General features: G+C 37.8%; 1 protein-coding gene across 2 annotated transcripts; it reads left to right on the top strand.

The window, feature by feature from the left end:
• The first annotated feature begins 546 nt into the window (after positions 1-546).
• RNPC3 (RNA binding region (RNP1, RRM) containing 3) lies at positions 547-13,895 on the top strand. 2 transcript variants are annotated; one of them, XM_014885264.2, is made up of 15 exons: positions 547-786; positions 1,640-1,687; positions 2,492-2,610; positions 3,245-3,325; positions 4,041-4,152; positions 4,618-4,686; positions 5,072-5,220; positions 6,155-6,280; positions 7,018-7,154; positions 7,927-8,088; positions 8,247-8,341; positions 8,416-8,474; positions 8,993-9,125; positions 9,973-10,045; positions 13,669-13,895. In XM_014885264.2, exons 1-14 carry the CDS (start codon positions 562-564, stop codon positions 10,030-10,032), a joined length of 1,575 nt encoding a protein of 524 aa, XP_014740750.2. In that variant the 5' UTR covers positions 547-561; the 3' UTR covers positions 10,033-10,045; positions 13,669-13,895. The 2 variants fall into 2 exon arrangements, with proteins under 2 accessions (XP_014740750.2, XP_014740742.2); XM_014885256.2 differs by lacking the exon at positions 13,669-13,895 and adding an exon at positions 12,753-12,891.
• Positions 13,896-14,386: the final 491 nt, after the last annotated feature.

The following is a 14,386-nucleotide window of genomic DNA, read 5'->3' on the forward strand; positions in this document are numbered from 1 at the left end:
GCTAATTAAATATGGTAAGACCTGAGATTTCATCAGTCAAGTTCAGGGACTTCACTCTTTTAAGGTCACAACCTATGTCCTCCAAAAGAAGGCAGACTTCGGAGCCGCCTGTGTGGCTGCAGCGGTAGGTGGCAGGAATGTGTCCATGCTCGCTGCTCATGCTGATTAGCCCCTCACAGTTGTAATTACAGCCCTGTTTCCCTTGGCCAGGCACAGCTGCTGCCCCGAGGGAGCGGGTTCATGCCTGTGCCAGCCATGCCTTAGTACCTTGCTGTTCAGGTGAAACAGAAAGGGACGAGTCACTGCAACTAAAGACTGTGGAGAAAGTACTTTTTATTATGCCTGAAGACAAGTTCCTAAGCGTTAAAGGGGAAGGGCAGGCTCCCGTCTCCTTACGGAGCACGATCGCGGCCTTCCCCAGGCGAGCTCTGTGCGGAGGGGCCACGCCCGCCTCTGCCGAGGGCACCAGTCTCGCGAGAGCTGAGTCAGCGGCCTCGCCCCTGTTCTCGCGAGATTTGCTCGCTGGTTCCGGCGCGCGGCGGGGTCCGGCCCTGCGCGGCGATGGCGGCGCCGGGCGCTGAGGAGCTGCGGGCGGGCGGCCCGGGGCCCGCGGGCGGCCCGGGGCTGGGCCCCGCTGTCCCGCCGCACCCCGGCGTGTCGCGGCGGCGCGGGCGCACGCTGCTGGTGCGGCACCTGCCTGCCGAGCTGACGGCGGCGGAGAAGGAGGATCTGCTGCAGCACTTCGGGGCCGTGTCGGTGCGCGTCCTGTCGGACCACGGACGGCTGGTGAGGGCCGGGGCCTGGGCGGGCAGGGCCGAGCCTGGAGCCGGGCAGGACGCGGGCCGGGCCGGGCCGGGCCGGGGCGGAGCGGGGGGCCCGTTGCCGGGAGCCCAGCGGGCCGGGCCGGACGGATAGCGCCGGCTCCGGTTCCTGCCCCGCCCGCCGCTAGCCCTGTGCCCGCTGCTTTGGCCTCGCTGCTGCCAGCGAGGCCGGGGTTAAGCAGTGCAAAGGGATGCAGTTTCACAGGTCTCTCGAAATCTCTGCATTGCTTTCTTCTTTCTCCAGATTGCGAACGCATAGATGTGTTTGTTTTGTGATAAATACTCTTAGTGAAGGGTCTTATATTTTGTAGAATTGCAGATAGATGATGTCTGCATATTTTATCACGCTTTATAAGATATCAGATATACTGATTTGTTGCAATGATTTTGGGTATTGAATAGTTACAACTTTTGTAGCAGGAAGACAAGACCATTACTTTCAGGAGTTACTTTGAAGAAAATGTTTTGTGAGGTGCTCAGATGAATTTTCTGGTTTGGAAGGGGATAAGACCTCTTTATCCATATGTACTTTCTTGCAGTTTAGAATGATTTTTACTTGCTAGAAAGTAACCACTTGTCCTGTATTCTTCAAACTGCTGAGCTCATGTCTTAATTTTGACTGCAGGAGGTACTTCTCCAAAATTATATGAAAAATGTTTTCTAGGCCTTCATGTTTGCCCTGCATGGGAGTTAGATGATTACCACCTGGAAGCTTTCAAATATGTAAACTTGAACTAGCAAAATGCTCAGTATTCTACCTACAATCGCTTACCTTTTTGATTCAAATACATTGTAACTTCTTTTTGTTTGTTTTCTAGAAACATACTGCTTTTGCCACCTTTCCCAGTGAAAATGCAGCTGCAAAGGTTTGTACTGAGTTTGTTATTGAATGTTTTAGCAAAGCACTGAATTGCCAGTGGTCTAATATGGTTTACACCTCGTCTGGTACTTAGTGCTAGGAAAAAACAAAGCAGCACAATGTAGTATTAGAATTCTGTTTCAGGATTTGCTTGCATGACCTGATGAAATTCTTGAACACTTCTGTAGGGTCCTAAGAAAGGTGGATTGAAAAGGGTTTGTGGAAGCCATCTGATCCAGCCTGTCACACAAAGCCTGGCAAACTTACAGAAGCTGAGACTGGTCAGAGCCATGTTTAGGATGTGTGTGCATTTATATGCAAACTATGAACCAGACAGAGTTTCCTTGTCTCCTGTATAATTGTGTATTTGCCATAAAAGTCAGTCCTAATTATACTGACAATCCAAGTTTGCCTTGTATGCCCAATTTTGATAAGAAAACTACTTTATTAATAGAGAATATGGATACCAGAAAGGTAATACTAATAATGCATTTTAAATACTAGTCTGGTTAAAAATCCTGTGTCAGAACTTGCTGACGCTGCTGCTGTGTTCAGGTGACTGACCTGTGCAGTGATTGTGGCTGTGCAGCCTGGTCCCTTTCCTTTAGCAGGAAATGGTGCTGAAAGCAGGGCTGGGAAGACACAAACAGTGCAGAACTCTAGCGGCCACAATAGCACTGACAGCTTAAAGCAGCTGGGACTGCAACCTATGGCCAGTGTACCACTCAAAGGAAAAACAGTTACGCTTTAAAATAATTCTCATGTTTGTCCTCTTCTCTTTATTTCTTTTCTCCTCTGTAATTACTTGAAGGCTTTATCAAGACTGCATCAGCTGAAACTTTTAGGTCACACATTAGTTGTTGAATTTGCAAAGGAGCAGGAGAGTGCACAGGTACTTAGCCAGCCCTCTGTCTCAGACAAGTGCAAAAGGTATGTACAGAATAATTTCCTTGTTATGTTTGTGGTCAAGGAAAGGGTATTCTGGATTCATCATACATAGGTAGTATTTTTAACTCAAAGAATAAATTGTAAGCACTCAGAAGTCTTAACAAACAGGTTCAGATCTATAGGAGAGTGACTGCATTCCTCTCAGCAGAACTGTGGAATAATCACCCGTGGAATGTGCAAATAAATGATAAAAGCTATGTGATAGGGCTTAATTAAAAATACTGTAGTGGAGTTTTCAAGTTCTTTATTCCACTTTCTGCATATGAACAAATCAATAATTCAGTACCTTTGAGTTTATGGTCTCTGAACAGAGTGTATGATAAATAATTTCAATTCTTTTCCTGTGAGTGGATATAAGTCAAGTGTTTGAATATAAGGATACTTACTTAAATCTACATAAGTATTTATTTTAGAAGAATGTCACTACTGTAATTATCCACATGTATTCATTATGAAGAATTAATAACAACTATAGTTATGCAGTTGGTAAAAGATGTTAAAAATACCTGTGCTGACTTATTTTTTGTATTTATTAACAGATGATGCATGTTTTATCTATTACATAAGGCATACTTAAATTTTGCCCTGTTTTAATTGAGGCTGAATTAATTTTCAGTTTAGAAGAACCAGTGAAAGAAGAAGAGAAGGCACAACCAAACTGTATTAAAATAGAGAATGGAATTGCACCCAACCATGGGTTAGTGTTGAGTTTTTATTTATCTTATTTTATTCTGTCAGATTATTTTGAAATGTGTGATGTACTGTTGAACAAGAGTTTTGTTTCCTTCTATGCTGCTGTTCCTCAGGCATAGCTGTAGGAGTTGTCATAAAGATGAAGTTTCAGTTCCTCAAGTTTAGGAGTCCTCACAGCTGCATAGTGACTGGTGCTTTGAGCTGTACAGTTGTAGATTGCAGAGCAGCCTTCCAGCACTATGCATTGCTTTCTTGGAGGGCTGAGGTTCTCCCAGTGTTAACAGCAGAATACCAGTGACTTGTTTTTCCTGAGGTTTCTTCCTTTTTTTCCCCTCATTTTCATTTTAGCATACAGGAAGTAGTAAATTTTTGAAGCCAATGCAGCTCTTTGAGCATTGAGTTTATGATATTTGTACAGTTTGTTATGCTGTGCTTTTGGTTTTGGACATGTTGATTGTTTCTGTTTGCTTTAGGCTTCTGCATGGCTTGATACTTTCATTATGCCCAAGCCTTAGCCCAGTAAATCTGTTATGCATTGGGGACTGCTCCTTGATGTTAAAGGCATTGTAAGTTGCCCTAAACTGTTCTAGGGGAAATAATAATATTTCAGTGTTACTTCAGATGTAATCAATAGTTAAGCCTCTACTAATCATTAATTGTTACTGGTGATTAAGTGGCAGCAATGTTAAGGTGTCTTGTTTTCAATCTTTTTTCCTCAGCCTCACCTTTCCCATCAATTCTTGCCTCAAATATTTGTATCCACCACCTTCAAGTGCAATTCTAGCAAATATAGCAAATGCCTTGGCAAGCGTGCCCAAATTTTATGTCCAGGTAAGTAAAAAAAAGAGTATAAAACAAAAAACATGTAATTTTTCCTCTTTTAATTACCCACAGAAGTAATTATTTTTATCATCGTAAATACTAATTTGATTTTTCTGTGCTAGTGTTAACTAATCGTAGTTTTTTACTATGCTGTGATAATGAGATTTTATTAACCTGAGGTAGATTACTTAATTGACACTGAAGGCTTAACTGGATATGCTCTTCCTAATTAGATGTGACTTAACTACCTGGAATTTCATTCTGAGAAGATGCTGTACTTTTTATATTAACCTTGTTAGGCTCTTGCTTATATTGACTATTAGTGTTGGATCTGAAGTGCAGGTTTCACATTGTTCATGAGCATCAAAACCGTGCTGATCTACACCTGCCAGGAGTGATTAGTTGTTTCACCTAGCAAGGAACTGTTAGCACTTACTTATTCAAAAGGAACCTACTTATTTTGACTCATTTCAGGTACTTCATCTGATGAATAAAATGAATCTTCCTCCACCTTTTGGACCAATTACTGCTCGTCCTCCCATGGTAACATTTTAAATATATGTTTTCAGTACTGTAGAATTGATTTACAATTCAAAATGTTAGCAGCATGGTAGGAGATCTAAATTTTAAGAGGATTGCAAAGTGAAAATCCAGGGCCACGGTTGCTGTATTTTTTTATCACCTCAACTTAAAAGAATTCAAACGTTCACTGTTATGCTTCAGAAAGCAAATTTTTTTTTGCTTGTGCAAAGTTTTTCATTAGTAATGTAGTTTACCAAAATGGTACCTACATCCCTATAAGCATGCTTTGAGAAAATGCTTGTTAAATTATCATTTATTGCTTTGACTGTTTTTATTAAGAAAACAAGATAAGTTTAGGTTTTTTCCTTTAAAAAGTTTAAATTTTAAACTTTTTCCCCATAATTAGTATGAAGAGTATTTACCAGTGCCTGTGCCACCTCCCCCAATCCCACCTCTGCCTCCTGAAGAGCCTCCTTTGCCTGAAGAGGAAGAAGAGCGACTGTCTAGTGGGGATGAATCAGAATATGAAAGTGATAATGATGAGGAAAAGGAGAGGTATGCATTTTACAGTCATTTGCAAGGTTTTGGGCTCGCTTAAAGTGATGGTTCTACTTTCCTAGCTTCTATTTCAGCAAATGGTAATGTTTGCAGTATATAGATGTAGCATCTAGCAGAGAGTATGTAGAAATCTTTCCAGATGCTAAGAGAAGTTCCAGAGTGCAAAGGACAGTACAGGTTTAAATGCAGTAAGAAAAGGAAAGTGGCCTGTTGGTGTGCAAATGTTCATTTGTTCCCATGTCCAAAAAAACCCAACTAAACAAAAACTCAGCCTGAAGAGTACAGATGTAAAGAAGCAGAAATTAGATTTTCTGAAGTCTTCATTGTTCCATATCTTTTTTAATTGACTCCTCAGCCTGAATCATATGTGCACACAAACTTCAGAACACTCTTTGTACATTAGTGAGTATTGTTAGGGCTGATAACATTTGTGCTGAGGATTCTCTTGCAGTTTTGGGACTGAATTGCATCATAGCTTTTTTTATTTTAATCTTTAAACTAACACTAAATTAAAAATCAGCTTTTTTCTTCACTTCTGAACTGAGAAGTAAATCAGAAAGTCCCTCTGCTGTATTTGGAAAAACAAATCCTTTGGAAGAAGGTTACTGTTGAGTGTTATAAAATCCGGTTCAGGTTGGGCATCACAACTTCTCTCACAGCTTCAGTGTCCCAGTAAGGAGCATGCCTGGGGAAGGAATGGCATCACTAACATGTTCAGATTTTGGTCAGTCCTTAAGTGCTCTGTATATATTGATTTGCTGTGTGTTACAGTTTCAGTTCTAAGGTAGCTAATTTTACAATTATATTCTGAAAAGTTCTATGTCAAATACTTTAAGGAAAGGGGGAGAGTTTTTTAAATGAGTACTTTCAAATAAACTGTAAAACCTGTTTTGTTTATGTTTGGTTTTGGTTTTATTTTTGTTTAAAATAGAATGACCAAGCTGATGGAACTAGCAACCCTGCAGCCTAAAAGACCAATAAACACCAAGAAACGTGGGGTTAGAAAAAAGCAAAGAATTAAAGACATGTTGAATGTTCCTGTGTGTACGTCTCACAGGTGTGTGGTTTTTGCACTTATCCTTTTGGTTTTATTGCTCTAAAAATCCAAATTTTCCTCTAGTTTGAACTAAAGTCTGCTCAACAGCCTCAAAGTGTGCCTGATTCAAGCTCTGCTTCTCTTCCTGTCAAACTAACAGGAATTTCTATTCATAAAAAAGATTACTAGTTTCACATCACAGTTGTGACTGAAGCAGTTAGAATTTATTGCTTGGGCTGCTTCTTAAAACAAAAAATTAAAAGTATTACACTGGAAGAATAAAAACTGACTTGCTTTTAAAGTAGGTTTGGGTCTTGGAACTGCAGTTCTGTGGCACAGTAGGCAGCAGTGCAGATTTGCTATATTGTGATAAATGATTGTGAATGCATGTTTACTAATGGCTGCCTGCTTCCTCCAAGTGATTTCCTACATTTTTTTTAAATGTAGTATATTTTATACACTATGTGAGAGCAGCAGCAAGGCCAGTTATTTTTCATGCTTAAATTACTGATGAAGGTTTTAATAAATGCCTGTGTGTATTGTACTGTGGCATGTGATTGGATTTGCTCCCACTGCCAAACACACCTACTGTATCTGCAGTGTTGTAATCACCTGAAACTGTTGGGTGAAATGTATGAAATGGAGAATGTGTGTTTGTGGTAAACAACAGCATAAAATCTAACTGGAAGAAATCTTGTATTTGACCATGCATTCATCATTGTCTGAATGTTTCATTAATGTGTTGTTGTTTTAAACAGTAACTCGCACCCTACACTGTCACCTTCTGATGTCTTTGAGCAGCCACAGCACGTAGGTCATAAAAAAATAGAGTTTCATATTAGTACTGAGATCCCAGCTGTCCTTCAGATAAACTCAGAAAAAGAAGAAAAAAATGGTAAGAGAGTTTGTACTTCAAATGTATTTAATGTTGAAGTCATGTGGCTTCAGTATGTAAAAGGGTGCTGTAATTTACATCAGGAAATTCTTTTCTCCTATTGTATTGGAGCTTCCAACACCAATTTGCATCATATTTGTACTTGCTGTTTTTCCCATGGGACGAGCATTTGGAAAGGATCCAGAGGGTCTTAAAGGTCTCTCTCCTATGTGCTCTCTAGGTTTATGGTGAATTGCACTGCCTTTTAAATGTTAGAGTGCAAATGTTAGAAATTTTCAGTATTTTATGGTGTAAATGAATATATCAGGCTAATTTCAGATTTTACTTTCCAGCAGCATCTAAGTGATTGCTAACCTCTTTTCTCTGGTGCACTGAATATCTGCCATAAAAATGCTGGCCAATGGTAGCAGTGAGGTGTGATGGCTTTTTTAGAGGGTTATGGTCCATCTGTGGTTCTTGGCACTTTACAGTAATATCCAGTTTCTTCAAGGGAAAATAGTGAAATGGATACAGGATTGAACAGCAAGACAAGTTTTATGCTAACTCAAGTGTGCCATGACCTTTATTTGTACCACGTGGGGTTTTATAGGACTATACAGAGCAGGTGCTTTTGTCAAACCAGGCATTAAAACTAATTTTTAAGGATGTATTCCAATTGCCTTACAAAGTCTGCTCTATTATAATGTTGCTGGAAAGTGTGGTTTTCTTGCTGGCTCTTGATCTTAGTGTCAATAAATGTACAAACCACTTACATAATTTGTTGACATTTCAGACCTTTATGCAACCACAGAAGAAATCAATAATACAGGCTTTGGAAGGATTTTCCCAGCTCCTAGCTCGAATGATAAAATGGAAACTGAAGAGGAGGATGATGAAATACCATCAGAATTTATTTCTAGAAAGGATCTAGAAAAAAACAGACTTTCTAGAGAAGGTATAACTGTGAGAATATGCTATCTAGTAATAGCTTTTTGATTTGCTGCAACAAATAGCTTAAATAAGTGTTTCTTAATTGAGCATATGGTAAATTATTTTATACTGAGAAAATGTGCAAAGTAAATGAACTAAAGCTTTTTTTTTTTTGTCTTCAAGAAATGGAAAAATATTCTGTTTTCAGAAACTATGAGCCAGGTGATCCAAACTGCAGGATATATGTGAAGAATTTAGCTAAACAAGTACAAGAAAAGGTAAGTAAACAAGCAAATATCTATCAGAAGGGCTTTTTCTTAGCATTTGTCTTACACCTACACTTTAATTTCAGGATCTTAAGTTCATTTTTGGAAGATATGTTGACTTCCAGTCAGAGGTGGAACGCAATATGTGAGTTCATTTCGTACTTGGTTAAAATTAAGCCTTTTATATTAACTTCTATGGCACTGCTAAAAACTGGGATTTTAAAAGTAGCCATATTTACATTTTCTGTGTTTCTGCATGAACAAAAAATGTGTTACACCTAAAAGTCTTCATTTAGAAATAGAACTATTTTATGAACAGTGACTGAAGACCCTGTTATTTTGCCTTTATATTTTCATTCCCAGATTTGCTTTTCTTGGCTGTGTGACAAAGAATGAACTATGCAGGTGATTGTGTGTATCTGATCATTTTGCCTATGTCCTTGTTTAGTAGTACTGCACATCAATTTGCCATCCTGCAGTTCAATATTACTTTTTAGTAAATGGTTTCCCCAAGCAAAATGGTCTCCAAGGACACTATGCCTCCTTGTAGGCTTTGCTTCTGTTTCTCTTTCTCCCACCTGAAGCATGAGAATGCATTTGTACTGTGAAATCTGCCAGGTTTGTTAACCATGAGTAATTCCCAGTTCTCCACTGTGCCCCTAGGTTTGATATCCGTTTGATGAAAGAAGGCCGTATGAAAGGACAGGCTTTCATTGGACTGCCCAATGAGAAAGCAGCTGCTAAAGCACTAAAGGAAGCAAATGGCTATGTCTTATTTGAAAAACCCATGGTGGTTGTATCCTTTTCTTCAAGCATTTACATTCTTTGTGATCTCTGCCAATCTCTAGTTTTGTTGTCAGAGTGTTTTGCAAAATAGAAAATGCTTTAAGCAAACCAGTCGGCATAACATAGTGCACTATTCATGGGAGATGACAAAAACACAGAGGCAACTCTTCTGAAGTAGGAAAGTAAAAGTGCTTTATTTAAGAACAAAATTCGCTGGTCTTACATCTTTGATCCTGCAAAGACAATACAAAAGATAATTTAGCTTGTATGACCACTGTATTTAAATTAAATGCAAGGTTTTAAATTTGGTTAGGTCTGTGTTTAAAGAATCAAGAGCATAAGAAATGTTTTGTTAGAATAAGTGGTCTCTAGACTGGTTTTTCAGCTGGAACTCACTTTTTGATTGCATAGCACTGTTTTTTTTTATCTGAAAGTCCTTTCTTATTTTTCACTTACATATTTTATAGTTATTTCAGTTTCTTTATACCCACATTAACCCCAGCATCTGCTGCTTTTTCTGTTCTTCCTCCCAAATACTGAGACATCAAAGTTAAGAATTAACATGCTGGGTTGAAAGTTTGTAAATATCAAGCATTTATCTTACTGTAGTTACCCTCTTTGCATCCAACCATTTCCCAGTAAGTCCTCCTTATAGGCTGTCTGATAACTTCTGTACTGTGTATCATTTTGGTTCTAATCTTTGACTAATAGACATTGTTGTTATAAACTTCATACTGTAGTGGAATTGATTTACAGTTAAAGGTCACTTTCTAGACTAATTGGCAGAAGCAATCTTTTTTGCCTTTATTAATTGACTTCTACTTAGCAGACACTTGTAGTCCTTAACAGAATCTCAGCAATTTGCTCGTTCAGCTAGACCAAAACAGGATCCTAATGAAGGGAAAAGAAAAAAATAAAACACTGTACAAGGTATGGACTCTGCCTGAAAGCAAAAGTAAAGGATTGGGCTGGAGGTTTTTGTTAGTGTTTGTTTGGTTTTATTTGCTCTCTCTTTAACAGCTTCTTTAGGAATACTGATGATGGAGAGGAATTGTTCCATACAAATTTCTTTTCTTAAATGTGTGGTTATATCAGAAAAACAGAGTGCAAGGTATATAGTTGATATAAGTTTTATTTAAACTTTGCTTTTTTCTTTGTTAAAAAATTCAGAGATGGATAATTTCCTAATCCTGATATCGTCAGGCATTTCTTAGTTTCTCTAATCCCTAATCTGCAAAGATAAGGAGAATATTTTTGTGGAATTAGACCACTTTCAGTAATCCTCCAAGGTTTTGGTATTGAAAAGTGTTACCTCTTAACTCCTTCCTTTCCATCCCTGCCATTGTAAAGTGATCCTGAAGAACTGGTTCAGCAATAAACTTCACTAGCTGTAGAGGATCTTTGCTAACTTTATAAATTAGTTCTTAGTGCTGTTGCAGCATCCTTTACACTTATCTGAATTAGTGAAGGATATTCTGTTTGAAAGTGCTGCCTAATGTTGATCAAGGTGTCCTTTGCCATGGAATGTGTCGGTCCTGATTTTTAGCATTATTTAAACATGATGAGAAAATAACTTGTAGCAAAAAGTTTTTTAACTTTATTTCATATAATGTAGCTTTACTTCACTGCTACCTCTTTTCTGAGGGTTTCATTTATGTGAGAGTAAGTCAAGCAAAATCAGCTCTAAGTTACCTGAGTGGTTTTGTGGCCTGCAAACATTTGCATAGTGAACCCTCAAATGACCATGTGAAAGAAATGGTGCAAGAATAAAAAGCATTGATTTCTCAATCAGCACCCTGTGATACATGAGCTAGCTCAAATTTAAAGGGCATTAGCCTTAATTTCTGGCTACAGTTGAGATCACTCTTGTTATGCCTCTGCTTAAAACGAAATTAACTGAAATCTTAGCCTGAGTGCTTATGAAACATTACTTAAGCCATGGTGTGTTTTTAATCTGGAGCTTGATCCTTATTATTCTGAAGAAAACCCAAATTCAAAATAAAGGATGTGAACAGTTGTTTTTGATTTTTACAAATTGGTTGTAAAGCCCACAGTGTGGTTATTGTGATGGTAGTATTTCTATTTTTAACAGAAACTCTAATTGTAGGTTCTTCATTCTATCCATTGTCTAAGGATTTTTAAAATCAGATTTAAGGTTGTTTTCCTCTTAGCTGATATTTGGTCTTCCTATTTTGTGTTACTGTTTGTGGTTTGCAAAATACATATTTTGTCAAAGTTCACTTTTTTGTAGGCTTTCTTCTGTACTGATCATTGAAAAGAGAAGAGAGCCTTGGCTGAAGTGTTCTGCTAGGATCGAGTATTTATGAGAATATTTCAGTCTTGTTTCTCACTCTTTTCTTGTTAGAAAAGACTTCTATTTGTATTATCTAGTGTCTAATAAGATTACCAAGGTTTCTTATATATAAAAAAAATTGAAGCATTTTAGCTATTGCAAAGCCTGCTAGATGAAGTCTGAGCACTTTTATTCTTTTAGGAATTCCTTGTCTTTCCAACTAATTCTGTGCATTAATTCTGAATTCATTAAATATGCTAAATACTTCAGTTGCATAAAGAAAATAACAAGGTGCTTATTTGTTATTATGTTGATGGTCAACTCAGGAGCTTTTTCTAGAGTGAGCAAACCATACTTAAGCAAGATTTAATTGTGTACCTGGAAGTCTTCCATGAGTTACCATCTTACAAGTGTGTCCCTGGTGTTCTGTCCATGGGCACAACTTCTCACCTGGACTGTTTATATGCTGTAATCATAACAATGTGCCATGGAGTTACAAGTTTCTGAGGATCCATCAGGTTTAATTAAAAATATTTGTTGCATTTCCCAAGTAATGGTTAAGCTGAACCCTATTTCTACATTACTGTTTTTCTGTTCCTGCTGGAATATTCTGATGGATGCATATTTATGATGCACAATTCCATTAGAAAAACCTGAGGTCTAGGGTTTTTGCTTTTTGTTTGGTTTGTTTTTGTTTTTTTTTTTTTGTTGTTGTTGTTTTGCTTTGCTTTGTGGGAGGTTTTTTGGTGTTTTTTAATTTTGTTTTGTTGAGTTCTTTTACTTTTTTTTTTCTACAAAGGCTTTATCTTTTTTTTAATTTTTTTTTGACAAAACAGTACATATGGTTTCTAAAAATAATGCAGAACTCCTTGCTGATTTCAATGTCTTTTTATTGATAGACTGGCAAAAAGTTCACCTAAAGTGACTTTTTCCTGTAGCTAAAATACAACTTTTTGAGAGAAAAGTTATGTAGAAGAAACTGATGTTGAGAAGTCTCCAGCTTCTTCCCAGGGAAGAAGTGGTTTGAAAGCTGGCATTAAAGGGAAACATGATCGGGTTTTGGACCTGGTGGAAATAAAGTGAGTCTGTAAAACGGCAAAGACTTGAAGATGGAAAAATCTGCTGATGTCCTAATAGTTCAAGTTATCAAAAAATGTATTTACTTTTGAATATGAAGTTTAGTGTTGATGGACTCATCAGCCCTCATTAAATCTCATAAGAGGTTAGAACTGTTTTTTATCAAAAAGGCATATTTGCTTTTTATTTTTGTTAGGTAGCATAAAGTTTTGTGTGTAATACTGAGAATCAAGTCAAATTAAACAACATTCTGCTGTTCTTCTTTAGAAACATTCCTGCGTAAATTCTGCAGTAATACTGTCATGCAGAGTGTATCCTTTCTTGTTGTATCCTTTTTGTGCAATGTTTCCTGTAGCACTCAACTGCATCTTAAGTTTTCATATAGAGTAGGTGTGGGGAGGAGTTAACATGTTTTGAGCTTGAGCTAATTAATTATTTGAAAAAAGCAAATTTTTTCAGGGGGAAAAAAGAAACCAATAAGTTGTCTGTGCTGTGTGAATAGACACAATGAAGGTTCTTAGTCTGAAAAGGTGGCCTTCACCTTCTTCAGATGCCCTACTAATTTGTGGTCTTATTCCTTAGTGAAACAGTTCTAGCTCACACCAGCTGATCTGTGTGAAGCTGTGCTGAGCTCACACTTACCAAGTTACCTTTTTCTTTAAATACATATTAATATAATAATTTGTTAGCTAAAATACATTGCAGAGCAGTCTTTAATATTAAGGGGTTGACGAGTATTACAGGTCATTTGATGATTACTGTTGTCCTGGTACATGAGAAGCAATCTGGAGTTGATTTAGTTTATACATTCCTTACTTTGCCTTTTTTGAGTAAAGAAGAAAATTAACAATATCTTGCAATTAAGTATTTGGAGCTGGACTAATAATCAACTTTTAATCACTGCTACCTTTTTGTTGGTTGCTCGGGTTTAGTTAGATTGCTCTCTGCACTGAGGTAGTGTTGTTGCTAGTGACTTACATTTCCTGTGGGTTTCATACTACATTACTGTTTAACTTTCTATAATATGAAATTAATACAGCCTGCATTTATTCAGATGTATTTTTCACAGACATTAAGCACTTTTTAAAACACTAAGCATCTTTTGATTCAGTTGTCAAAAGCCGGTATAACACTGCTGTTTTTTGATAGTTCTTACTTTTAACATGCCTTTGTGATGTTCCAGGTCCCTTTTGTGTTCCATCTCTTTCAAGTATTACCAAGCTGGGGAAGAAGCAGTATAATCATCAGGACTCTTGAACTGTGCGTAGTAGCATTTCTAAAATATTTAAGGCAGAGAATAAATTTTCCCGTCTTAAAGATTCCACATATCTTTAAATATCACAAGACTTACATCATAAATGTATGTTAGATTGCTTGTGAAATATAATAAATTATTTCCCTTCTCTTCGTTTTGCTGCCTTCTTTGTTTTGACTTTTGTTCTTGGGGGTTTTGAGTGGGACAGATCTTGACTTGGAGACCAAGCAGAAGGACTGGTGCATTGGCCTGAATTTGTAGTGTGAAACTGGGCACCGCTCTTCCTAAGTGATTAACTTGCATTGTTCATCTACAACTTAAAAACTGTCACGGATGAGACTGAGGTCATTAAAACCAGAGTAGCAGTTAAAACTGGTATAGATGTGGTCCTTGCCCTGTTGTGGGTGATAATAACAGTGGCCACATGGTAGGATTTGCTCTATATTAGGCTGGTCAGTGGAACTGTCTAAAAACATGTGGGAAACATTGCAATGACATTTAATTGACAAGAGATTCTAGTCCAGTGGACTTAAAGAAAAAGTTATTCCATAAATGATTAAATCATAGTTGATGGTGTGGGCGCTGGCTGGTGTAAAGATTTCTTTTGTCATTATTCTAGCTGCAAACAGTCTAGATCACTAGTATT

This window comes from Sturnus vulgaris, chromosome 9 (genome assembly GCF_052056855.1).
Source record: "Sturnus vulgaris isolate bStuVul1 chromosome 9, bStuVul1.hap1, whole genome shotgun sequence".
Lineage (NCBI taxonomy): Eukaryota > Metazoa > Chordata > Aves > Passeriformes > Sturnidae > Sturnus > Sturnus vulgaris.